The following is a 26735-nucleotide window of genomic DNA, read 5'->3' as shown; positions in this document are numbered from 1 at the left end:
GATGGGGATTAAGGAGAGCACTTGTGATGAGAACTGGGTAAATAAAATAAAAAATTTTAAAAAATGAATATATACAATCCTGGATCTCTAGCTATTGCAGCTTTTCTAAAGGGATGGAAAGAAAGATGGCATGCTTTGTTACCTAATTATTCCTTAGCCATTTCTTTTCCTTTCTCTGCAGCTGTAGAAAGGGAATAGAGAAATGCATCATTTATAGGCTAGTGATAGTTCTGTTCTGTAGAAGTATTAAGCTAGATTTCAGCTTTCTTAAGTATGCGGAAACTCAGCCTCCAGCCCAAATTGCTGAGCAGTTTACTTGTAGCAGTTTTGCTGCTCTCAAGATTCTCAAGAGAAGCCACAGCTGGTCCAGCTTTGAATAAATAGGGATTGAACTGATTGCGTACATTTAATTGAAGTCGTCAGTAGAACATTTTGATGAGGAGTATAACTTTGGAGGCAGTTTCCTCGTCTTTAAAAATAATGTTAGCCTATACAATAATTTTGCAGAATAAAACAGCTATTTCAAGTGCTTTATGCAGTGCCTACCACAAAATAAAAATCTGTAGGGTTGCCCCTGTAATATATGTATTTAATAGTAACTATTAAGGACAATATGAGAACTAAACTAATGTACTTAGTTAAAACACTTTTTACTTCAGGTTACTTTGCTCTGCAAAATACTGATAACTTTTCATCTTATAATATGAAACCTTAAGGTTCCATAGAGGTTTTCAAAGTATTTCTTGAGAAAGAATCATAGCATACATCTTAACACTGGTTTTTAATTCATTTGTGGAAAATTGTCTGTACCTAGGAATTTGGGTAAGTGTCTGTTAGAGGCAGTTCTAGAATGTGCTTTGTTCTAGGACCACAAAATCAATTATAGAAGTCTTCTACTAACTTCCAACACATTAGAATATCATGATTCATAGCAGGTTTTCTTCATTAATGTTTTATTTTGTTTAAACTTCTCTAGTGCCTGTGAGATACACCTCTTTGAGCCAGGTGCTATATGGGTATAAAATTAAAATACCTTTCTCTAGGTATTTATTAATTATGAAGCCATGGCATAACCTAAAATTGAGCAGTTACTAAAATGCCTACTGCATGGTACAGATGATAACGTCAGGATAGAGATATCTGAGTATACTAACATGGTCCTGAAGACTTGGTGTAGAAGATAGAACTTGACCTGGACCATGAAGAGTAGAAGGGATTTGGGCAGGAGAAAGTCATTCTGGGCAAATGGAACAAAGGGGAAAGATGAAATGTGCATTACTAATTCTGTTAGTAGAGATTAACTGTTGTGGTTCCAGCTACAGGTTAGTGGCTTTTGAATATCAAGTTATGGCAGTAGAAGGGAAGTGATTTGTGGTGATGATAGCCACTGAAGTTGATTGAGCGGGGTAGCTACTGGTTTTAGTAAATGTGAAATTGCTTTCTAAGCTTGATCTGCTGGCAGGTAAACCAGTTAGATCTCTAATATGCTTGCAGATGAGAGAATAATGTTTGTGGGTAGTAGTGAATTTAAAAATCAAATTAATTAAAACACAATCTAATAATTTTTCCGAATCACTGTAAGTATACAAAGCATGTACCAAAGTAAGCTAGAGTTCCCTTATTTGAAGCAGCTACAGACATCCACCAGCTCCCTGCAGAACCACATCCCCAAGGCTAAGGTTCACCGTGGAGATTCCTTGAGTGCAGTTTTGAAAACAACCAGGCATCATAACTTATTTATGAAGGGGTAAGACAAGTTTGGATCTGATAAGGCCTAGTTAAGTCCAGCGGAGCTCTGTAGACTGGAAACCAAGCATTGGAGGATAATATCCAAATACTAAATATGGGAGTTTCAGTCTGATAGCAGTGCAAATAAGAGAAAGGGAAAGAATTACTGAGAAAATTATGATAAAAAATTGACAAGGAAAATGAAGCCAGGTCACAGAATGTTTTGAAGGAGAATGATTAGTTTTAAGCAGACTGTGGTTAAATGGGTAGTGGAGCATTACAAATAGAGGCTACATGGTAAATTAACAAATGGCACATACCTTGGAGCCCAACTACCTGTGCTTGAATACTGATTCTGCTGCTGCCATATGATCTTGATTAATAAGTTCCTACAACCTTTGTGCTTTGATTTATATGTTAGATAAGGAAACACATTCAGTTCTTAAACCCTGCAGGGTAAAGGACTTAGAGCAGTTTTAGCATAAAGTAAGCGCTACATAAGTGTTAATTGTTGTGATTGCTAGGATTACTATTCTTAAATTACAGCTCATATACAGGAACACTTTCAGTACCCTGTCAAGGCCAAAATTACAGAATTGACTTCTTGCTCTGAAAGTTCTGGTTGAATCCATGTAAGTGGATGGATTCTCACAGTTTCTAAATATTTCTCCTTGTACAAATGTTCTGTTTCACTTTCTTTCACTTTATCATTTCGAACTTTTCACCTTTCTGCTTTCCCATCCTGTATAGTTTCCTCTTATTCTAGCCTGATCCTGAAATTTGCTTTACATTAAAGCTTCTACACAGGGCGCCTGGGTGGCTCAGTAGGGTAAGCCTCTGCCTTTGGCTCTGGTCATGATCCCAGGGTCCTGGGATGGAGCCCCACATCAGGCTCCCTGCTCAGTGGGGAGCCTGCTTCTCCCTCTCTATCTGCCTGCCTCTCTGCCTACTTCTGCCTACTTGTGATTTCTCTCTCTGTCAAATAAATAAATAAATCTTAAAAAAAAAAAAGCTTCTATACAAAATATTGAGAATATACAAGTGTAGTTTTTAGTTCCTAGTTTGCTTGTTTTTTTTTGTTTGTTTTGTTTTGTTTTTTGTTTTTGTTTTTAGGATTTTATTTATTTATCTGACAGACAGAGATCACAAGTAGGCAGAGAGAGGGGAAGGGAACCAGGCTCCCCGCTGCGCAGAGAGCTCGATGCGGAGCTTGATCCCGGGACCCTGGGATCATGACCTGAGCAGAAGGCAGAGGCTTTAACCCACTGAGCCACCCAGGCACCCCTAGTTCCTAGGTTTTACTTAAGCTACCTCCCTTGCATCTAACCCTTTTCCTGGCCTGTGCTTGGGACCCACCATGAATTCCCTTTTTTCTCACAGCCTCATTCCATACGTTACCCAACCTTGTTGGCCTGTGTTTTGGAAACTGCCTCTGGAGCTCACTGTAACACAACATATAAATCAAAATATAATTCAAGATTTTTCTGAATACTTCTTTAAAAACTTTATTTTGAAGGAATTATAGATATGCCAGAAATTGCAGAAATGGTACAGAGAGATCCTTTGTTGCCATCAACTAGGTTCTTCAAATGGTGACATCATACTGTACATTACCAAAACCAGGAAACTGATATTGGCACATACAACTAATTAAAGTGGAGACCTCTTTTGGAATTCACTAGGTTTTTTGCATTCACTCATTTGGAGGAGGGTTGGATGTGGTAGTAATGTCAGTGTGAGTAATTTTATGACATTTTGTCACATGTGTAGATTCGTGTAACTACCAACATGTTTAAGCTACAGAGCTGTTGCATCACCATAAAGAGCTCCTTCATGTTCTAATCACTTGTGTAGCTCTTCTATGAAGTACCAGACCAGCATATGCCTGTGGCCCAACCCCCAGGTGGTTAGCAATCACTGATCTTCCTAACCTATCTAATGTATATCATCTTCTTTCAGGGTAATTGCTTATAAAAGTTATAGCTATTTTTTTATTTGTTTTTATTTGGGGAGGGTGGGATTTAATTTTTTTGTTGTCCTAATCATATGCACAAAATATCTTTCTGATTACTTACATAGGAACTTTAAGAAATGTGTAGTTCAAATGATCAAATGATGAAAACCATGTGATTGAATGGGTTAACCTTTGTTGTTTGAGTCCAGTATGTGTATTGAATAATTCTAGTTGAGATTTTTTTCTTTTTTAGGAATACTACATTGAGATACAATAGTTTCTTTAAAAAAAACTGACTTGAGGGGCGCCAGGGTGGCTTAGTGGGTTAGGGCCTCTGCTTTCGGCTCCGGTCGTGATCCCGGGGTCCTGGGATCGAGCTCCGCGTTGGGCGCTCTGCCCAGCGGGGGGCCTGCTTCCTCCTCTCTCTCTGCCTGCCTCTCTGCCTACTTGTGATCTCTAATAAAAAAAAAAAAAATCTTTTAAAAAAACTGACTTGATATCTAAGAAACTTTTTTTTTCCCCCCAAATGGGTACCTGATACTTGTGAAATGTCTGGCATGGTAAATTATTTTTAAGAATTTTTAATAAGTAGCTTTTCGGTTGGTTTTAATGTTATTTTTAATTTTTTCTTTTTTCTTTTACTTTTTGAAACCTGCACATGGTAATACCTCCAAACAATACCAAAGGCCACAAATAGTGAAAAATAACTCTTTCTCACACTTTAAACCCTAGTCCGCCAGTTCACCCACAGGTAATCACTGTATTAGTGTCTAGAATATCCTTCCAAAGGATACTTATTTTACCCATATTAAGGCCTAAGTGGGTGTATTGACTGCTTTTATCATAACAGTTTTTCTGGGCCTGCATTTTTTCATTTATCACTGTGCTTTAGAGACTTTTCCATTGATAAGGAACATTGAGGTCTGCTTGTTATTTTAAATTGGGAGCATAGTGTGATACTGTGATTTATAATCCTATTTCTGGCACTCAGCTCCTAAAAACCCTTGGAATTTCCTGTGAGAGAGCAATGAAAAATATCTTTTCTGTGTTAATGATGTGACTTTTAGAAAGCTTAGAATGGAGGCTAGTAGCCTGTGGAGCCAACCTTGTGATTAGAGGATGGGGACTTTTCTCTCCCACCCGCCTGCCATTACCTATAGGGAGTGGAGGAGCTGGAGATTAAGCTCATTTGCCAGTGGATGGCAATTTAATCAGTTGTGCCTATGTAATGAAACCTCCATAAAAACCCCAAAGGAGGGAATTTGGAGAGCTTCTGAGTTGGTTAACCAGAAACACTTAATACTTACACTGTGCTGGACACCTGGTATAACCAGGATGGAAGTTCTTTGTTCAGCATCTCACTCTGTTTCTCTGACATCTGGCTGTTGCTTTGTATCTTCTAATATCCTTGTAGTAAACCGGTAATCTAGTGAGAAAACTGGTTTCCTGAACCCTGTGAATACCACAGCAAGGTGGAAGCCAGGGGAACCTCTGATTAATAGCTGTTGGGTTAGAAGAAGCACAGGTGTTCACAGCCTGGACTTGCTATCGGCATTTGAAGTGGGGGCCAGGGGAAGCAGAGTTTTATAGGACTGAACCTATAGCCTGTGGGATCTAATGCTCTCCTAGTTGATAGTATCAGAATTGAGTTGAATGGCAAGACCACCTGGTATTAGAGCACCGCCTGGATGTGCGGAGGGAAAGTAACCCACACAATGGGATTGGATGTAGAATGCTTACATAGTGTCTCATGTTATGGATGTTCATCTAGAAGTTCTCTTACCTGGTAACTTTCATAATTGGTAGTTAAGTTAAATCAGTCTAACAGAGGGAGCAATAAAAAGTGATCTTTAAGCATTTTACTGCAAAAATGTGTATTTGCCAGCCATTTGTTTTGTAATTGAGCCAAGGCTTTTTTGTTGACACCATTGTTCATTTCTATCTTCCTTGTACAGATCTACCCCCCAGTGCATTATCTTTAACCCATTTTGGGTTTCTTTAAGTGATGGGAGAATCTAGACATTGAAGAATCAAATATCTTCATTTGTTTGCTATTTGCCTTAGTGATTCAATTTTCAGCCATACCCAATTCAGTAGCCCCTTTTGTGGTAGCTTACCTTTATTGAGTCTTCATGTGATGTTCAACCTAGTGATCATAGAAACAATTTGCTTTTTTCATTCCTGTTTTATCAGTTTAAATAATATTTAATTAAGTCACATAGTTATGATTGCAGGCACAATTTGCACAAACTGTTGTGGTAACAAACATATCCTACCCTTGATAAATAGATACCCAGTGGTGGGAACGAAAGCGTAAGGGCTTACTAGTGGTACCCTAATAGTCAAAATACATGGTGTGCCAAAGCCACCTTTAGTTTTACTCAGGAAACAGAGACTATTGATTAATCCTATGAGTTGGTTAAATGAAGGTTGATCAGGAACTTCTTGTATTTCATTTCAATCATTCCCCTTTGGTGGGCATTTAAGTTGTTTCCATTATTTTCCTTCCTACAATAATCTATAAATATACTTAATTATTTTGTTTGCATATACATAGATTATCTTTATCTTAAAAAGATTCCTTGAAATAAAATTAGTACATACAAGGGGATAGTCATTTTTTTATTTTAATAAATTTTTCTGAAGAGACCTTAAATAAATATTTTATTGTGTAATTTTCAGTATTTAATTGTAGTAAATTAAATATATTCATAAATTTATTTCTTTTAAAATTAACCAAAGTGTTCTTTTTTTCCTTCAGTTTGATTTGTAGAGAGGAAAACTATGCTCATGAGTCATAAAATACATGAGTAGTATTCAAGGCATTGAGTCATAGAATTGCAGACATCTCTTACACGTAAATGACTCACTTTGTGTGTGCACTCTGTGTGTGGTTTATCCTTTGTAATAGATATGTTTCTCAATTTTTTAAGTCTGATCATACTTAAACATTCTAGAGTTTGCTGTCTTAATGATTAACACTGAAAAGCCTTAAACCAAGGATCTTTTATTAAAATGACTAAATTAGGGTTCAGCTTTGAATAAAGCCTGAGATTTTGATGGTTCTATGTTAGCTTTTTCAACAACTATTCAGTGATTTTTGTGCAAAGCATTCTGTTTGCTGAGGTATATATTGGAATAAAAAAACATGCTCTTATGGAAATTAATTGCGGTTAGAGAGACGAGCTCTTAGCTTATTAAATAACATTGATAGTCACTATGCCAACCTCCTTTTATTGAAGTACCTGTTACTATTATAAGGACAAAAACAATGTTACAAATATATTAAAATTATATAAAGAAGCCAGTGAAGAGCCAGTGATAATTGTTTTACACACATATTTATAATACCTTTATATGCTACTGTTAAACCTTTTTTGGATTGCCTATTAATATTTTTTTAACCCCTCTTTTGACTAGCAGCTTTTTTTCCCTAATTTATTCTCAATTGTCTGACTATTCTTTCTTAGAGTAAGTGGGGTATTACCAAACTAGAAAATTATTATGATGTGAAATAAACTTACTCATTTTCTTAAATCCTGAAAGCTAATATGGTAAAATAGCCCCCAATACAATACCTATTTAAATGAGAAATTTAGGGATGCCTGGGATCCAGTCTGTTAAGCATCTGCCTTCAGCTCAGGTCATCATCCCAGGGTTCTGGGATCAAGTCCCGTATCAGACTCCTTGCTCAGCAGGGAAATGCTTCTCTGCCTCCCTCTCCCTCTGCTCTCTCTCTCTCTCTCTGGGCTCTCACACACAAATATATTTTAAAAAGAGAAATTTATTTTTCCTAGTTGTTATAGGAGTTAGTGGTTCAGGTTTGTGGAGCAAGTCTGTTATAGGAGTTAGTGGTTCAGGTTTGTGGAGCAAGTCTGTTCTATAAGATCATTCAAAATCATGACTGTCTTCCAGGATATTGGCCTACCTCTGTAGGGTTAAAAGCTGGCTCAGTTTCACATCTGCCTTCCAGCCTGTGGGAAGTGGAAAGTATTAATCCAGATGTAAGGTGACTGTCTTTTAAGTTGAGGATGACCTGAAAGTTGTGTCTTTACTTCCAGTTCACATACCACACTGGTCCACATTAAGTAACACAATTTAAAGGCAGATTTAGGAGTATATTCTCTCACTGCATGGGTAAATTACCAGCTACAACTTTATTCCTATGGACAAATGGAAAATAAATAATGGAAAACAATTAACAGTCTATCTCAGATCCTCTATCCAAAAAATGGGTGTAAATTTCAACATAAGTCTAAATAAATAGCTTTCTCAGAAACAACACTTTTGGGGCTCTGGGTTGGTTCATTCGGCTCAGGTCATGATCCCAGGCCCCTGGGATTGAGCCCATATTGGGCTTCCTGCTCGGTGGAGAGACAGCTTCTCCCTCTCCCCTGGCGTTTCTCTCATTCTCTTTCTCTCTCTCCCTCTCTCTCAAATAAATAAATTAAATCTTTAAAAAAAGAAAAAGAAACATTTTTGTAACTTTACATGAGGTGTAAATATGAATTAAAAATCCATGAATGTGATTCTGCCTCAAGATCTTGCTTCTCAAAGTGGATATCATTGGTGTTTGGGAGGGGAGGGGAAAGGAGGTACATCAAGCCTTGCATTGGGTGTATCTTCTTTCTTAAAGGAAGATTTGAAAGATTATTTTTTTAATTGAAGTATAATTAAATACATTATTATTATATTAGTTTCAGGTGTACAGTGTAATGATTGAAAAGTTTTATACATTTCTCAGTGCTTGTCGAGATAGGTGTACTCTGAAACTCCTTTATTTATTTTACCCATTCCCTCAACCCATCTCCCCTCTGGCAACCACCAATTTATTCTCTGTATTTTAGAGGGGGTTTTGTTTTTGTTTTTGTTTTTGGGTTTTTTTTTGTGTGTCTTTTTCTTTTTCATTTGTTTTGTTTCATAAATTCGTCATAAATTCATATGGTATTTGTTTTTCTCCAAATGACTTATTTCACTTAGATACCCCTTAGGTCCATCCATGTTGTTCCAAATGGCAAGATTTTGTTCTTTTTTATGGCTAAATAATAGTCCATTGTGTATGTATACACATCTTCTTTATCCAGTTGTCTGTGGGTGGACATTTGAGCTGCTTTCATAGTTTAGCTATTATATACAATGCTACAATAAACATAGGGTGCACGTGTATCCCTTCAAATTAGTGTTTTTGTTTCCTTTGGGTAAAGCCAGTTGTGGAATTACTGGGTCCTATGGTAATTCTATTTTTAATTTTTCGAGGAAGCTTCATAGTGTTTTGCACAGCGGCTACGCTGCATGCCCACCAACAGTGCACAGGATTCCTTTCTCTCCACATCCTTGCCAACTCTTGTTATTTCTTGTCCTTTTGACTTTAGCCATTCTGACAGGTGTAAAATGATATCTCATTATGGTTTTAATTTGATTTCCTGATGATGAGTGATGGCAGTTAGTTTAATGTGTCTGTTGACTATATGTATGTCTTCGGGAAAATGTCTATTCAGGTCCTCTGCACATTTTTTAATTGGATTGCTTGTTTTTTTGGTCTTGAGTCATTTAGATTCTTGATGTATTTTGGGTATTAACCTCTTGTGGGATTTATCATTTGCAACTATCTCTTCCCATTCAGTAGACTGCCTTTTTGTTTTGTTGATGGTTTCTTTCACTGGGCAAAATAGAAGACTATGTATTTTTTATATTTCCAAAGATAGGAATATATTTTAAAGCCACAAATAAAATTGGCAGGAATTTTAAGAAATCCTTAAGGTTATTTTAAGGGATAGCTTCAAATCCCCAGAGAAAAATTTTGGGGTACCTGTGGAAACATTTTTTGATAAACCTTTTGTTAAGGTTTGTTTTATTTAGTTAGGTAAACAGTTCCAAACTGTAAAACTGTGGAAGTATATTGAGGGGAAAAATAGGATGAAATAAAGGAAATTTGCTTATGTATATCAGCAGCATAGACATTTTTATTCAAAGAAAGCCTAAGAAGCTATTTTTCTGTCACCTTAGATTTTATCTTTGCTCTACTTAATAAAGCCATTCCTTTAAGACCAAAAATTTTTTTTTTTTGGCCTTTCTTCTCCTAGCACAGAAAAAAATCTGTTAATGGGTTGCTTAGACTAGGGTTATGGAACCAGTAAGTTGGTAGTTAATGGTTTTCCTTCATTTAAAGTATACTGAAATTGATTTTATATTAAAACTTACATTCCACCTTTCCTCTTCTTATAGGACAATGAAAAGAGAACTCCACTGCACGCTGCTGCCTATCTTGGAGATGCAGAAATCATCGAACTGCTTATTTTATCTGGTATGATAAAGCTCTGGTTAATAAGAGCACATCATGCATATTTTTGTCAATATTTATGAAACCTGGTTGACCATTTCTGTATATTTGTTTCAAAGTGCCAGATACTGTTCTCGTGCTTCGAGTATGTCGAAGAGCAAAACAAAGATGACTGCCCTTGGGGGGTATATACTCCAATAAGGAAAACAGGCTGTAAATACAAGTAAATGTTAGAGCATATTAGAAGATGATTAAGTGCTATAGAAAAATGAAAAAGTAGGTCAGGATAATAGAGTGAGATGAACAATATCTAGGCTCAGGCATTATATAGAATATTCATAGTAGGCCTGATTAACCACGGAGTGACTGGGAGACAATTGCAGTTCTGCTAGAAGGAGGTGATGTGGCTTGGACCAAGTGCAGGAGTGGAGGGAGTGAGGAATGGGGTGATTGGGATATATTTTGAAAGCGATGCCAGCAAGGTGTCTGTCTTTAAATAGCTTTTATCTGACTCTTTTTGAGGGCCTGTAAAATAGAAACCTGTACTTTATCTTTTAATTTCTCCTAAACTGTTTAAGACTTTGCAGTATGCAGTAATGGTGGAACTGTTTTTTACGGAATAGCTCCTATTGTGATCAGACTGCCTGCAGTCAAACAGAGCTTAGAAATATTTTTGTTGTCGCCAGATTATTATATTTTTTGGAAAAGGATGCACATTTTTGTATTGTGTTTATGTTGCCAGATTATAGATTGACACATAATGCAATTGGAGAAATAGTATCATTCATTTCATATTTGGGAGTAGGAGCACTGAGAGAATTTTTGAATGAAGATCTCATTTGGTAGCCTAAATAGAGGGGTGCCTGGGTAGCTCGGTCACTTACGTGTCTTACTCTTGATTTAGGCTCATTTCTGATCTCAGGGTCATGAGATTGAACCCTGCATCAGGCACCATGCTAGACATGGAACCTGCTTGAGCTTCTCTCTCTCCCTCTGCTTGTGTTCTCTTCTGCTAAACAGAATTTTGTCATTTCATAAATAAATAAAAATTTTAAAATCTGGGTTTTATAACAGATTGCATGATCATATAGAATAAGTATAGCTGAATATTGACCCAGCTGGTACTTTTTTTTGTTGAACTGTTAGTTTCAGGGGTACAATATATACATTACTTAGTGCTCCCCAGCTGATATTCTTCTGTTAGTTTCTTCATGAGTAACTTCATCATAGAAGCACTTTCTTGAAAGTATCTGTTCCTCTACGGATGCTAGCTCACTAGTTAGCAGCTTAAATTTACTAGAAATGAGAACTGAGGGGGTACAAGAAAAAAATCATATTTCCTCTTGATTGAGGCTTCTATTATAATAATATGAATTGATGGGATGTAGGTTTATATATGCAGTTTTCTTTACAAACATTGTCTAAGAAACAGTTTCTTTTTTCTTTAAGACATAGCTATGTTGGAAATAGTACATTCTAGTTAGTTTAATGTCTTGGACTTTGGGTAAGAACTCTACTTCATTTTTTATTTTAACACATGTGGATTTCTGTTCATTTACTTCCATTTTAACATAAAGATTTTATGACTTAAAGTGGAGGGTTCTTCTTCCCATTTTTAGAATTTAGGAGAAACTTCAGATGTTCCATTTGACTCACTACCTGGCTTTTAAAGTGAATTTTTGCATCAGGGATTTTGAGCTACTTACAGAAGGCTGACTTCTTCATATTTGTAAGTACAGTAGTCAGATGAGTTTTATGAATATAGTAATATCAGATATCAGCTTTGAAATAAGCATTTGAGAGAATGCCTAATTTCTTTTAAATAATTCAAAGAGAAATAATGTATAAAATTAACCACTATATATGTATAAATGCTATTTCAACTTGTCTTGGAAAACTACTTTTAGTATTATATTGTGTTTTACCAGTTTCATGAGGTAATAGCTCATGTAGTGTTTTGGGCTGGAAAAATAAAGTCACTAATTAATTTAAGTTTTCAGAATAAAACTAAGTTTTTACATTGGTCTCATACTGTATTTTCCTTGCTCCAAATTTCTTTTGACTTCAATTTCTATTACTCTCCCTTTTGCACATTCTACTCTAATGGCACTGGCTTACCATCTCTGGGTATTTGAAATGTTCCTTCTTTAGCCTCAAATTCTCTTTTCTCAGGTAACCACATGACTTGTTCCTTTACTTGCCTTTTTTATGTCCTTCCTGAAATGTTACCTCTGGGATGAAGTTGTCCCTGATCACTGCCACCACTGTCACCATCCTTTTCCTCTCCATGTTATCTATTTTTTTCTAGTACTTATTATTATCTGATATCCTTCTAAAATTTTACTTAGTCATTTCCTATCATTCTCTCCTTACTAGAATGTAAACTCCCATGGTGGGGTGGGGAGGGGAGGGGCAAAAGGTGAGGAAGAGAGAGAATCTTAAGCAGGCTCCTCACCCAGCACAAGGGGTGGGTGGGTTGTGGGGCCAGGACACTCCATCTCATGACCCTGAGGTCATGACCTTGAGCCAAAATCAAGAGTCAGGTGCTTAACTGACAGAGCCACTCAGACTCCCCAGTAATATAAGTTTAGGCTTTACATTTTGATCTCAGTTTCCCAAGTCTTTAGTTGAAGTGAGAATGGGAGAGGTGGAAATGTGGGAATGTGGGGTTACAAGGTTCAGGTAAGTAAAGAGGAAAGAAAACAAATGATTTGTTTTTCTTCAGACTGCCACCTAGGCTCTAAGAAAAAATCAATAAATAAAAACTTACTTGGATCTGGAATGAAATCTAAGGCCAAGTATCTACTAAACCAGAACCTTCATTTTCAACTTACAGATGAAAAATAAATAAATAAACCAGTCTATATGTTGCCATGAGAGGCACTGCAGATAGTGTCCAGACAGATTTAGGTGCAAATCTTGGTCCCACCTAGTAGCACCTCTGTGATCTTTGAGAAGTTATTTAATCTCTCAGGCTCAACTTCCTTTTCCAAAAAGTGGAAATAATACAGATTTTATAGGTTTAAAGCAAATGAGATGTTGCAGTTAAGATACCTAGAAAAGGCGCTGGTACATCATAGATACTCAAAATTTGGTTATTAATATATTTTTTTAAGCAGCCCTTCTTTCTTTACTCAACTTTATTTGGTCCTGCCAAATAAGTAAATTCCTGGTGTCAGGAATTACATTTTTTTAGTGAGTTTTAGATATAGTCTCTTAAAAATTCTCTCTTCCCCATTGTGAAATCCAGTCACAATCTAAAATGATAAACTGGAAAGAGTTATTTAACTGTGAGGGAAGTACGGATAAGAGTTTATTTCCACAGTCCAGAGAGACCATGAAACAAAATAGACTCTGTATAGAATATTCTTACTCAACAAATTCTAGAATTTAAAAAAAAAGCCTTTAAAACTATAGGTAAGTACATAAGTGTCTTACTGAACACAGCCCCAGTAGCTCAGCAAATAATGAGTGAAAAGGCTCTTATAATTTGTAGAAAATAGAGCTCTAACAAGTCAGAAGATTAGGGAGTAATTAGAAATGTGTTCCTAACTTTTAAAGTTCATGCTGTATAGACTGACTGTCATGACCTTCTATAAAAATACCTTTTTACATAGTTGAAGACTGAAATCTGAGTCAGAAGGAATTTTAGTTTGATGGGTTTTAACATTTGCCATAATTTTATGTATTTGAAGGTTCATGCTGATATGTATAAAATTAATTTTTAAAATAATTATTCTTTCATGTTCTATCAATTTAAAATTCCCATTAACTCTTTAACAGTTGATTAGAATGGAGGATGTAATAGATAACTTAGAAATCAAAACGTATAAGCTAGCTACTGAATTCTAAGTATTAACAAATAGATTTCCAGAATAACAAGCTAATAAAAACCTAATTATATTCAAAGAATTTTCAGATAGTAAATAAATAAGACATTGGGCTTAAAGTACACATTAGAGCAGGTGGATTTAGCAGGTGTTTACAGAATATTCTATCCAAAAGCATCAGAATATACATTCTTCTCAAGCATATGTGGAAGATTCTCCAGGATCATGTTAAGCCACAAAACACCCTTTCATAATTAAGACTGAAATCCCATCTAGCATCTTTTCAACCACAGTGATCTGAAACTAGAAATCAAAAGAATGAAGCTTGAAAATTCACAAATATGTGGGGGGGGGGGTTAAACACTACTGAACAACCAGTAGGTCAAAAAAGAAAGAGCAAAAAATATCTTGAGACCAATGAAAATGAGAGTACAGCATACTTAAAACTTAATGGGATATGGCAAAAGCAATTCTGAGAGAGAAGTTCATAGCAATAAATGCCTGCATTAATAGAAAAAAGAAAGAGCTTGGCTTTTCACCTCAAGGAGTAAGAAAAAAACAAGCCCAAAGTTACTAGAAAGAAGAGAATAACAAAGATCAGAGTAGAAATAAGTGAAAAAATTTTTTCCTATATAATGTTTTTTTAAAAATTAACATATAATGTATTATTTGTTCCAGAGGTACAGGTCTGTGATTCATCAGTCTTACACAATTCACAATGTTCACCATAGCACATAACCCTCACCAATGTCCATCACCCAGCCACCCAATCCCTCCTACCCTTCTCCCCTCCAACAACCCTCAGTTTGTTTCCTGAGATTAGGAGTCTCTTAATCTTGTTTCATTTTTCCCTCCCTTCCCCTCAGTCTTATTTCTCAGATTCCTCATATCAGTGATCTTCTGTCTTATTTCTCAGATTCCTCATATCAATGAGATCATGTGATAATTGTCTTTCTCTGATTGACTTATTTCACATAGCATAGTACCCTCTAGTTCCATCATCATTGCAAATGGCAAGATTTCATTTTTCTCTCTGATGGCTGCATAATAGTCCATTGTATTTATGTATGGATGGATAGATAGATAATATATATACCTCATCTTCTTTATCCATTCATCTGTCTATGGACATCTAGGCTCTTCCCATAGTTTGGCTATTGTGGACCTTGCTGCTATAAACATTGGGGTGCAGGTGCCCCTTCAGGTCACTGCATTTGTGTCTTTGGGGCAAAAACCATAGTACAATTGTTGGGTCGTAGGGTAGCTCTGTTTTCGACTTTTTGAGGAACCTCCATACTGTTTTCCAGAGTGGCTGTGTCAGCTTGCATTCCCACCAGCAGTGTAGGAAGGCTCCCTTTCTCTGTATCCTTGCCAGCACCTGTCGTTTCCTGACTTGTTCATTTTAGCCATTCTGACTGGTGTGAGATGGTATCTCACTGTGGTTTTGATTTGTATTTCCCTGATGCTGAGTGATGTTGAGCATTTTTTATGTGTCTCTTGTCCATTTGGATGTCTCCTTTGTAGAAATGTCTGTTCCTATCTTCTGCCCATTTTTTGATTGGATTATTTGTTCTTTGGGTGTTGAGTTTGATAAGTTCTTTATAGATTTTGGATCTTAGCCCTTTGTCTGATATGTCATTTGCAAATATCTTCTCCCATTCTGTCGGATGTCTTTGGTTTTGTTGACTGTTTCCTTTGCTGTGCAAAATCTTTTGATCTTGATGAAGTCCCAGTAGTTCATTTTTGCCTTTGTTGCCCTTGCCTTTGGAGACATGTCTAGCAAGAAGTTGCTGTGGCTGAGATCACAGAGGTTGGTGCCTATGTTCTCCTCAAAGATTTTGATGGATTCCTGTCTCATATTGAGGTCTTTCATCCACTTTGAGTCTATTTTTGTGTGTGGTGTAAGGAAATGGTCCAGTTTCATTCTTCTGCATGTGGCTGTCCAATTTTCCCAACACCATTTATTGAAGAGGCTTTTTTCCCCTAGACAATTCTTTCCTACTTTGTCGAAGATTAGTTGACTGTAGAGTTGAGAGTCCCGTTTCTGGGTTCTCTATTGTTTTCCATTGATTTGTATGTCTGTTTTTGTGCCAGTGCCATACTGTCTTGATGTTTAGAACTTGAAGTCTGGAATTGTAATGCCGTCAGCTTTGGTTTTCTTTTTCAATGTTCCTCTGGCTATTTGGGGTCTTTTCTGGTTCCATACAAATTTTAGTATTACTTGTTTCATTTCTGTGAAAAAAATTGATTGTATTTTGATACGGATTGCATTAAATGTGTGGATTGCTCTAGGTAGCATAGACATTTTCACAAGATCTGTTCTTCCAGTTCATGAACATGAAACAGTTTTTCATTTCTTTGTGTCTTCCTCAATTTCTTTCATGAGTATTCTATAGTTTTCTGAGGAAATAAGTGAAATTTTTAAAAATAAAAGAAAAATCAGTGAAACTAAGAGCTCATTTAAAAACAAAAATAAACAAGGGGTGCCTGGGTGGCTCGGTGGGTTAAGCCTTTGCCTTCGGCTCAGGTCATGATCTCAGGGTCCTGGGATCAAGCCCCGCATTATGCTCTCTGCTCAGCAGGGAGTCTGCTTCCCCTCTCTCTCTGCCTACTTGTGATTGCTCACTCTCTCTGTCAAATAAATAAATAAAATCTTTAAAAAATAAAAACAAAACAGACAAAACTTTAACTAGACTTACCAAGAAAAAGGAGAGTATTCAAGTTAAATAAGATCAGGAGACATTCCAGCTGATAACACAGAAATATAAAAGATTGTAAGAGACAGTGAATAGTTATATACCAACAAATTGGACAATCAAGGAAAATTGATAAATTTGTAGAAGCCTGCAAACTACCTACCAAGATTGCATCATGAATAGGAAATCTGAACAGACCGATTACTAGTAAGGTGATAGAGTCTGTAATTAAAAACCTCCCAACAAAGACAAGTTAGGACAGATGTCTTCACATGGGAATTCTAACAAATTTTAAAGAGGAAAGAACACTTCCAAACTTTTTTTTTATGAGTCAAGTATTGTCCAGATAACAAAACCAGGCAAGAATACTGTAAGAAATGAAAATTATAGGTCAGTATTACTAATGAACAGAGATGCGGAAATCCTCAACACAGTATTAGTAAACCAAATTCAGCAGTACATTAAAAGGATCGTATACCATTTTCAAGTGGTATTTATGCAGGGATGCAGGAACGGTTCAACATCTGCAAATCAGTGAGATGTACCAATTAACAAAATAAAAGATAAAAATTATATGGTCATCTCAGATGCAGAAAAAACATTTGTCAAAATTCAACATCCATTCACGATAAAAACACTTAATAAAGTGTGCATAGAGGGAACATACCTCAATAAAATAACGCCATATATGACAAGCCCACAGCTATCATCATACTTAGTGGTGAAGAGCTGAAAACTTTTCCGCTAAAATCAGGAGCAAGATGTAGATACCATTCTCATCGCTTTTACTCAACATAGCCCTGGAAGCCCTAGCCAGCAGTTAGGCAAGAAAACGAAATTAAAGGCAATCCAAATTGGAAAGAAGTAAAACTGTCTCTACTTATAGATGATATAATATTACATATAGAAAACTGTAGACTTCACCAAAAAACTGTTAGAACTAATAAATAAATTGAGTAAAGTTTCAGGATACAGAATTGATATACATAAGTGTGTTGTATTTCTTTCTATACATTGATAATGCACTATCAGAAAGAGAAATTAAGAAAGTCCCATTTACAGTTGCATCAAAAAGGGTAAAATAGCTAGCAACAGATATAGTTAAGCAGGTAAAAGATCTGTACACTGAAAACTTGTAAGACATAATGAAAGAAATTGAAGAAGATAAAAATAAACGGGAAGATACTCCATGCTCATGGATTGGAAGAATTGATATTGTTAAATGTCTGTACTACCCAAAGTAGTCTACAGATTCAGTGCAGTCATTATCAAAATTCCAATGGCATTTTAACAGAAGTAGAAAAACAGTCCTGAAATTTGTATGGGACCACAAAGACCCCAAACAGTCCAAACAATCTTGAAAAAGAACAAGGCTAGAAACAGCAGATTTTCTGATTTCAAACTATATCACAAAGCTGTAGTAATCACACCAGCATAGTATTGATATAAAAATAGACACATCAGTGGAACAAAAAGAGACCCCAGAAATAAACCTATGTATATATGTTAATTTGCGACAAAGCCAAAAATATGCAGTGGGTTAAGGACAATCTCTTCAATCATTGGTGTTGGGAACACTGAACAGTCACATGTGAAAAATGAAAGCAGACCACAGTCTTACACCATACACAAAAATCAACTCAGAATGGATTAAAGACTTGAATGTAAGACCTGAAACCAGGGGCGCCTGGGTGGCGTAGTCGGTTAAGCAGCTACCTTCAGCTCAGGTTATGATCACAGGGTCTTGGGATCGAGCCCTGCATCGGGCTTCCTGCTCCATGGGAAGCCTGCTTCTCCCTCTCCCACTTCCCCTGCTTGTGCTCCCTCTCTTGCTGTGTCTCTCTCTGTCAAATAAGTAAAGAAATAAAAAAGTAAAAGACATGAAACCATAAAATTTCTAGAAGAAAACAAAGGGGATAAGTTCCTTGATATCAGTCTTTACAGTGATTTCTTCTTTTTCTTTTGCCTTTTTTTCCCTTTTCTCTTTTTCTTTTCTTTTCTTTTTTTTTTTTTTTTTTTGCATTTGACAACAGAAGCAGAAATAATAAGCAGGACTACATTGAACTAAAAGGCTTCTTCAGTACAGCAAAGGAAACCAACAAAATGAAACGGCAACTTACAGAATGGGAGAAAATATATGCAAATCATATAGCTGATAAGAGATTGATATCTAAAATATAGAAAACTCACACAAATCAATAACAAAACAATCTAATTAAAACTTGGGCAGAGGAACTGAAGAGACATTTTTTCAAAGGAGACATACATATGGCCAACAGGTATATAAAGATGCTCACCATCACTATTCATCAGGGAAATGCAAAGCAAAACCACAATGGGATATCATCTCACCCTTGGTAGAATGGTTTTTATGAAAAATACAAGAGATAAAAAGTGTTGGAGAGGATGTGAAGAAAAGGGAACCCTTGTATACTATTGGAAAGAATGTAAATTGGTATAGCTACCAATGGATAAAGTTCCTTGGAAAATTAAAAATGGAACTACCATGGGATCCAGCAACTCCAATTCTGTCTTTGTATCCAAAGGAAATGAAATCACTACCTCAAAGAGATATCTGCACTCCCATATTAGAGTGCACAGTATTCACAGTAACCAAGACATGGAAACAACCTAAGTGTCTGTCAATGAATGGAAAAAGAAGTTTTGTGTGTGTTTGTGTGTGTGTGTGTGTGTGTGTGTGTACATATATACATATATATGCACGCACATACACACACATACATATATACATATAATGGAATATTATTTAGCCATAAAAACAATATCTTGTCAGTCTGGACCTTGAGAACACTATGCTGAATGAAATAAGTTAGAGAAAGATAAGTAATCCATGATCTCATATTTATGGTGGAATCTGAAAAAAACTGAACTCCTAAAAACAAGAGGTTAGTGGTTGCCAGGAGTGGGGGAAATGTGTAAAGGCAATCAAAAGATACAGACTTCTAGTTTATAAGATAAGGAAGTTCTGGGGATGTAATGTGCAGGATGGTAGCTATAGTAAACAATATTGTGTATTTGAAAGTTACTAGGAGAGTAGATCATCAAAGTTCTTTTCACACAAAAAAATTTTAACTGTGTGAGGTATTGGATGTTAACTAAACATAACTTTTCATAATATATACACATTGAATCATGTGCCTTTTATTTTATTTTATTTTTAGATTTTATTTATTTATTTGACAGACAGATGACAAGGCAGAGAAGCAGGCAGAGAGAGAGGGGAGAAGCAGGCTCCTTGCTGAGCAGAGAACCCGATGTGGGGCTCGATCCCAGGATCCTGAGATCATGACCTGAGCCAAAGGCAGAGGCTTTAACCCACTGAGCCACCCAGGTGCCCCGAATCATGTGCCTTTTAAACTGATAATGTTATGTCAGTTTTATCTCAATAAAACTGTAAGAAAAAGAATAAATATTACTCAGAACAGTAGTCTTCTTGCAGTGTACTTGAAGTTTACAAAAGTAGACTTTAAGTTTGGGTAGTGGTGCTTCAAGGGTTGTCCTTAAATTTGGTGTAAATGCTGTGGTTGTTGAGGGCCAGGTTTGAGACTTATTTCAAATTCTGCCTCCACCACCAACCTTATAATCATATTGAATGAATTTTTAAATAAGTTCGGTTAGAAATTAGAATTTCATCTAGGTTTTTGATCTGATCGAGTCTCTAGATCGAGAAGAGAATGAAATACATGGAGAGGAAGGTAGGCAACAAAATTAGGCTAATTTGTTTGTGCTATCAGCAAAAATTGGTGGTGTAGAAAGTTCAGGATAGATTGCTCCTGCCTTTTATATTAATTATTGGTGACATTTTACAATAGTAATTAGGTTAACCTTAACTGCTACCATCTTAAGAAAATTAAACAATATGAAATAATCTCCATTGAGCTCTTGCGTTATACCAAAGTCATGATATGCTTAAAAAAAAAACTGCAATAAATATTCTAGTTTTGTATTATAAAAACTATTTTGGTATCAGTGGCAAGGTTATTTGTTGCTACAATATTTCTCTAAAATGAAAAACGAAGAAGATAAAAAGGTTGATATCAGCCTATAGAGCCATGTCCTTCCATGTTCACATTTCAGATTTTTATTGTTGATGAGAAATTAGGGAACCATGTTCTCTAATTTGTTCCAGTCTGTGTTTTCATTCTTAAAAATTATGACTTCACATTATATTTTGTAATCAGAATTCTCACTGTTTTCACACATACCCTAGTCCTTATTCATAACTTCTCTAGCCCCATGTTTTTTATTTTTATTTATCTCTTGGTTGAATAGACATCATCATCCTCAAGTTTTTGGAGGGTTAAGTTTTTTTTTTCTTTTAATATTTAGTAAGAGCTCACGGATGTCATATTTTTACTTATTTGAGACTATTGCCTTTTTTATTTAAATGAAGGGTAGATTGATTACTTTTAAAATTCTTGATTCACGCTCTTTCCTCACAACTTTATAGATGTTACTCCAGTGTCTTCTAGCGTTGAATGGAAGTCTTGGATCAGGCTCTTCGCTCCTCACCATTTCTGTTCCCCCATACCACCCTCTACCACCATGGTCACTTCTTTTCTGCCTGGATGCCTGTAGGATTCAATTCTTTATTCCTAAAATTCAGTACTAACTTAAGCTAAGTCTATTCATTATTTTTGCTGGGACATAATGTGAGTGTGCATTTTTAGTTCTGAAATTTAGATTTTTATTTCATGTATATTTTCTGTTAAGCCTTTGAATATTTTATTTCGATGTTTTTCTGTCTGTATCAGGCACTATTCTAGGTGCTGCAGGTAAAACAACGAATAAAACAGATGCAAGTCCCAGCCTTTGTAGAGTTTATGTTTTGGTGGGGGAGATAGTAACAAGTTAATATACATAGCTTGTCTTGTGATAATTGCTGTGGGAACATTAAAGGAATATATGTTGGGTGGGGGTCAGTTGCTGTTTTATATTAGATTATCAGGAAAGGGTTCAGGGATACATGACATTTGAGCAGATAACTGAAGCAAGCCTTGCAAACAGAGAATAACAAACACCATGAGGTGGTAGTATGTTTGGAGGCAAGTGAAAAGAATAGTAGGAGATGAAGTAGAGGAGGTGGCAAGGTTGCAAATCATGTGTGGCCTTGTAGGCTTTGACAAAGACTTGTCTTGGCCCTTAAAGTGATGTGGAAGACCAAAGGTGAGTTTTGAGTGGAGTGACATGGTCTGACTTGGGTTTTTAAAGATTCACTCTGGCTGTGGTTCACCTTCTTAGCTGTGTTCTAAATTGTGTTTATTCTGTTTTTGTTACCTCTATCTAGGCTTTTATCTGTAATTGTTTTCTTTTTCTTTTTTTCTTTCCTATCTCTGCTAGCTCTCATCTCTTTGCATTGTCTGTCCTGCCTCTGTCTTGGAACCCTTTGAGAGCTCTCTTCAGCACTTAAGTCTCTGAATTTGTATAAAGAGTAGTTTGCAAATTCATCCTCTCCTTTCCTGGGATAATTTCTCTCAGATACACCTATTAATTGTATTTTACTCAGTTTACTCTGCTCCCATATATTTTTTCTCTTGTGCCGGATCCTTCCAGAATAGTTATTTGCTAATGAATAGAGTAGGGAGGGACTAAAAGTGAGCGTCAGTTAGGTTTGTCTGTTCCAGTAGCTCTCAAACTAAATGGGCTTTCTCTCAGTCTAGAAGAGTAGTTTTTTTTAGTTCTTGGTGTACTGTATATTGTTGGAGGCGTGTGGCGGCTCTTTAGATCACAGTCTTAGGTAATGATCTGCTGGTGTTTGGCCCTTTCCCTCTATCTTCAGCTGGGTCAAAAATAGTCAAGATTCCTCAGTGGTTCTTCCTTAGCAAGATTTGGATAGACAATTACTTTTATTGAAGAACTTCTGTTTTAAAGACTGAATTTTCTGGCTACATAAGTATAGGTACTTTCATGGGAGCTATTCATTTAATGTTTGTATTTAAAAATCATAGGTTTTAGCAGTATCTCAGACTGTTGCAACATGTGGTTAAGTGGTTAAATGGCTTTGTAGTGTAAGGCATTAGTCAAAAATTCATCTGATCAGTCTGTTATAGAAAATAATAGACTGTTAATAAGGAAATACGAATGTTATGTATTAGGAATTAAACCTTAAGTATGTGACCCTTGAAAACCTACAGTGCTGGTATATTGGTTTGCTAGGGCAACCATAACAAAGTATCACAACTTGAGTGACTATTACAACGGAAATTTATTTTTTCACAATTTGGAGGTTGGAAGTGTGAGATTAAGGTGTTGCCGCATCAGCTCCTGAGGGCTGTTAGGGAAGGATCTGTTCTAGGCCTCTCTCCTTCCCTTACAGAGACCGAGTCTTTTTTGTGTTTATCTGTACTTGTCTGTGTCCAAATTTCTTCTGCTTGTAAGGATATCAGTCATATTGATTAAGGCCCACCTTAATTACCTCCTTTTAACTTAATTACCTCTGTAAAGACCCTATTTCAAGTAAGATAGCATTCTGAGTTTTTAGAGTTAGGATTGGGGAAGGGTGGTGGGGGACAGAGTTCAACCCACTGTATCTGGGGTCCATAACACTATCTTAAATGATACAGTGCAGCAGCTGTTACCCCTGGCATTGCAGGTGGAAAAGTGGAAATGTAGTTTCTTTTTGCTTATTCCACTCTGACCTGAAAACAAAATCTGAAGCTTTTGCCATTACTTTTTTTTTTTTTAAAGATTTTATTTGTTTATTTCACAAAGAGAGAGAGAGAGAGGGAACACAAGCAGAGGGAGTGGAAGAGGGAGAAGCAGGCTTCCCACAGAGCAGGGAGCCTGATGTGGGGCTCTATCCCAGGACCCTGGGATCATGTCCTGAGCCGAAGGCAGACGCCCAATGACTGAGCCACCCAGGCGCCCCTTGCTATTACTTTTGGTAGACAGCCAAAGGAAAGCATTATTTCCAGTTTGAGAAGAGTATTGAAAGTATTTGGCTCCTAGCCCAGCTCACTGGACATGGACTGTCTCCTCCAAGGTTTAGAAGTAGAGAACTAGGGGCACCTGGGTAGCTCAGTGGGTTAAGCCTCTGTCTTCTGCTCAGGTCATGATCTCAGGGTTCTGGTATCAAGCCCTGCATGGGGCTCTCTGCTCAGCAGGGAGCCTGTTTCCCCTCTCTCTCTGCCTGCTGCTCTGCCTACTTGTGATCTCTCTCTCTGTGTCAAATAAATAAATAAAATCTTATATTAAAAAAGTAGAGAACTATTCTCTGCAAGGAGAAGTTTTAGAAAATTATTAGTGGGACTAATAATTATTATAAAAATTATTATAAACACCTCTGGAAATAGAAATAACTTTTTAATAATTTTTTTTTAAAGATTTTTTACTTATTTATTTGGCAGAGAGAGATCACAAGCAGGCAGAGAGGGAGGAGGAAGCAGGTTCTCTGCTGAGCAGAGAGCCCGATGCGGGGCTCGATCCCAGGACCCTGAGATCATGACCTGAGCCGAAGCCATCGGCTTAACCCGCTGAGCCACCCAGGCGCCCCGAAATAACTTTAATAGTATCTAGTATCAAGTACTTAGCCTAGATCAGAGGTCAAAAGACGTTTTATGTAAAGGGCCAGACAGACATCTGGCAACTACTTAATTCTACCTCTGTAATGTAAAAGCTATATAGTTAACACTTTCAGTGAATAGATGTAACCGTTTATTACACTAAAACTTTATTTACAAAATAGGTGGCTGGCAGTCTGCAGACTGTAATTGAAGACACCTTGGTATAGATTATAAAAGATGCTACCTTATCTACTTAATGTTAAGGAAGGGCAGGGTATTTAATAAGTATGAAATAATTTATTCTGGGTACCTATTCCAAAATAGGATAGAACGTTATAATAGGAAATGGATCATAGAGATCACTTAGCACAACCTTATTTTACTGATAGCTTAGTTTCAAAATTTGAAGAATTGGCAGATCTTATTCATTGATTGAGGAAAAAACAATGAGTTGAGACCTAGAGTTAAATGGGATGCTCCTGATTTCAATTCCTGACTTGTGGAACCCACTTTGCAGAAACAGGAGTTCCCTATGTTGTTTCAACCTGGGGCCCATCCTCCCTCACCCTCTGCCGTCACTCCCCAATATACACAGAAGGCATAAGAGGCAGAGATTATGATTAACAACATGAAGGTCTAGGCTCTGGGGAACAGCCCCAGGTCATGTGACATCTTGTTACAGAGCCATTATTAGGTCATAGGTCCTGCCTCTGGGTTCCTTCCTCTAATGCCTGAGTGTGTCCTCACAAGTCCAGACTTCTCTTCAGCTGCATTGTTGTCTAGAGCTCAGAACAGACTGATGTAAGTAAATCAGATTATTTATTTATTTATTTATTTATTTATTTATTTATTTGAGAGAAGAGAGAGATAGAACACGGGGGAAAGAGTTTTAAGCAGACTCTGCTTTGAGCATGGAGCTGGACATGGGGCTTGATCTCACAACCCTGAGATCATTACCTGAGCTGAAACCAAAAGTCAAATGCTTAACTGACTGTGCCTCCTGGGTGCCCCAGATTTTTTATTTTTAAAATTATTTTCTTGTTTATCTTCAGATGAGCTAGACATTGACCCAATTCTGGAAATCTTAATTGTTTTCTTTCAAAAACTGTCAGTACATTTTTATATGTATGAATTATTAAGTGAAAAGACTGGGTGAGAGGAAGCTGGTTGTCTGAATTTTTCTATATAATCTAATGGTGGTATCAAATGGATACAACCTGTTTGGGTTACCCTACAGTTTTTTGCTTTTTTTTTTTTTCTTTTTGCTTTTAACATTCCAGAAATCTAATCACATCTCTACTCTGGAAGATGATTCTAAATTCAGATACTTGATGTGGCATACGTCCTGAATGCTTATTTATCATCTTAAGGGAGAGCTCATGGATTTCCCTTATATGTGAATTTTGTGGGGCAGGGGGGAATGGGAGACTAGTAAAGAAAGTATTTGATACACAACTGGGCATAACTACCTTGGATTTAATGAGATGTGCTCCTAGCACTTGGGAGGTTTTCTGGAAATGTTGGTTTGCAGTAGTTATCAGTTATCACCTTTAAATTGCTATCTTTATTGTCTTCAGTTTCTTAGCAGTGCTTCCTCTTACCTGAGGGTCTCCCAGTAACCTAACTTCGATATTTGGGATGGGGCTGCTATTTTATATGCTCTTCATTTTTAATGACTAGGAAATAGTAAAGTAATTAATCTTTCCTTGGTGACTCAAGATTATCCTTATAAACTACAAGCATTATACTCTGCCATGTACAGAGTATGTGATGTTTCCACCAGAGCTGTTACATTTGATTATCAAAGACTTATGTTTCGAGTCAGTATGATTTTTTTTTTTCCCTTTCTCCATCTTCATTGTTAGCCTTTGTGGCTGGTTTTCAGCTGTTAGACTGAGAAACTTTACTCTGGAAATATTTTTCATTGCTGGAATGACTTTGTAGCTTGTGTTTATGAATATTTGGTTAATTTTGGAGCTGTCTGTGTAGAACAAAGGTCTGGTTACTTTCAGAATTCACATGAGTTGAGTTCTAGGAACCTGGACATCTGAAGTGTGCCATCATGTTTGTTTCTCTTACTCCATTTTTCATTTTACAGATAGTTGCCACTTTGTAATGTATATTGCTATGCTATACAATATGTTTATATGTAAAGTGTATACTATGTTTTTTAATATGTAAAGTGTATACTAATTAGTGGATGTGTGCAGGGGAGATATTTGTTCTTTTGGTGTCCTTAGAAATAGTTAACCATTTCTTGTATACTTGACCTTTAATCTACAAGGAATTAAAACATTTTGATTAGTGCTGTTAAAAGAAACACATGACTTAACAAAAGATAAGATGAGTGCCTTCTGGAAAGATTATGATCAGAGGTCTGGAATGCTATGGTGCTGATCTTCCTGGGGATAGGTGTTTTTAGAATCTAAAAAGGACAAGTCAGATTTTTTTTTTTATCACATCATCTGTTACATTAGTACCAACTGTAGTATTTTGTATTCTCAGTAAACCATTAGTAGATTCTTTGTTGTAGTCACTTATGTTTTTTGATAAATTAACTTTGAATTTGTTATTAAAGTTGTTATTAAAAGTGAAGACTAATTAATTATCATAACTTAAAATGGAAGAAAGAAACCAGCAGTGTCTTTTACTTTAGGCTGCCAAGTGGGCATCAAAACTAGATTTTTTTTTCTTTAACTGTGTATCTTATAACCCATGTTCAAA

At 36.4% G+C, this 26735-nt stretch overlaps 1 protein-coding gene across 1 annotated transcript in view; it reads left to right on the top strand.

Moving 5' to 3' along the window:
* The window catches only part of ANKRD28 (ankyrin repeat domain 28), a 201476-nt gene that overhangs the window by 101336 nt on the left and 73405 nt on the right, over positions 1-26735 (top strand). The window contains 1 exon segment of the mRNA XM_047737492.1: positions 9908-9986. Within this exon segment, the coding sequence (XP_047593448.1) occupies positions 9908-9986 (79 nt within the window).

Source organism: Lutra lutra, chromosome 1 (assembly GCF_902655055.1).
Source record: "Lutra lutra chromosome 1, mLutLut1.2, whole genome shotgun sequence".
NCBI classification, from domain to species: Eukaryota; Metazoa; Chordata; class Mammalia; order Carnivora; family Mustelidae; genus Lutra; species Lutra lutra.
The sequence above is the reverse complement of the archived record's forward strand: the minus strand, read 5'-3'. Positions and strand labels throughout refer to the sequence as shown.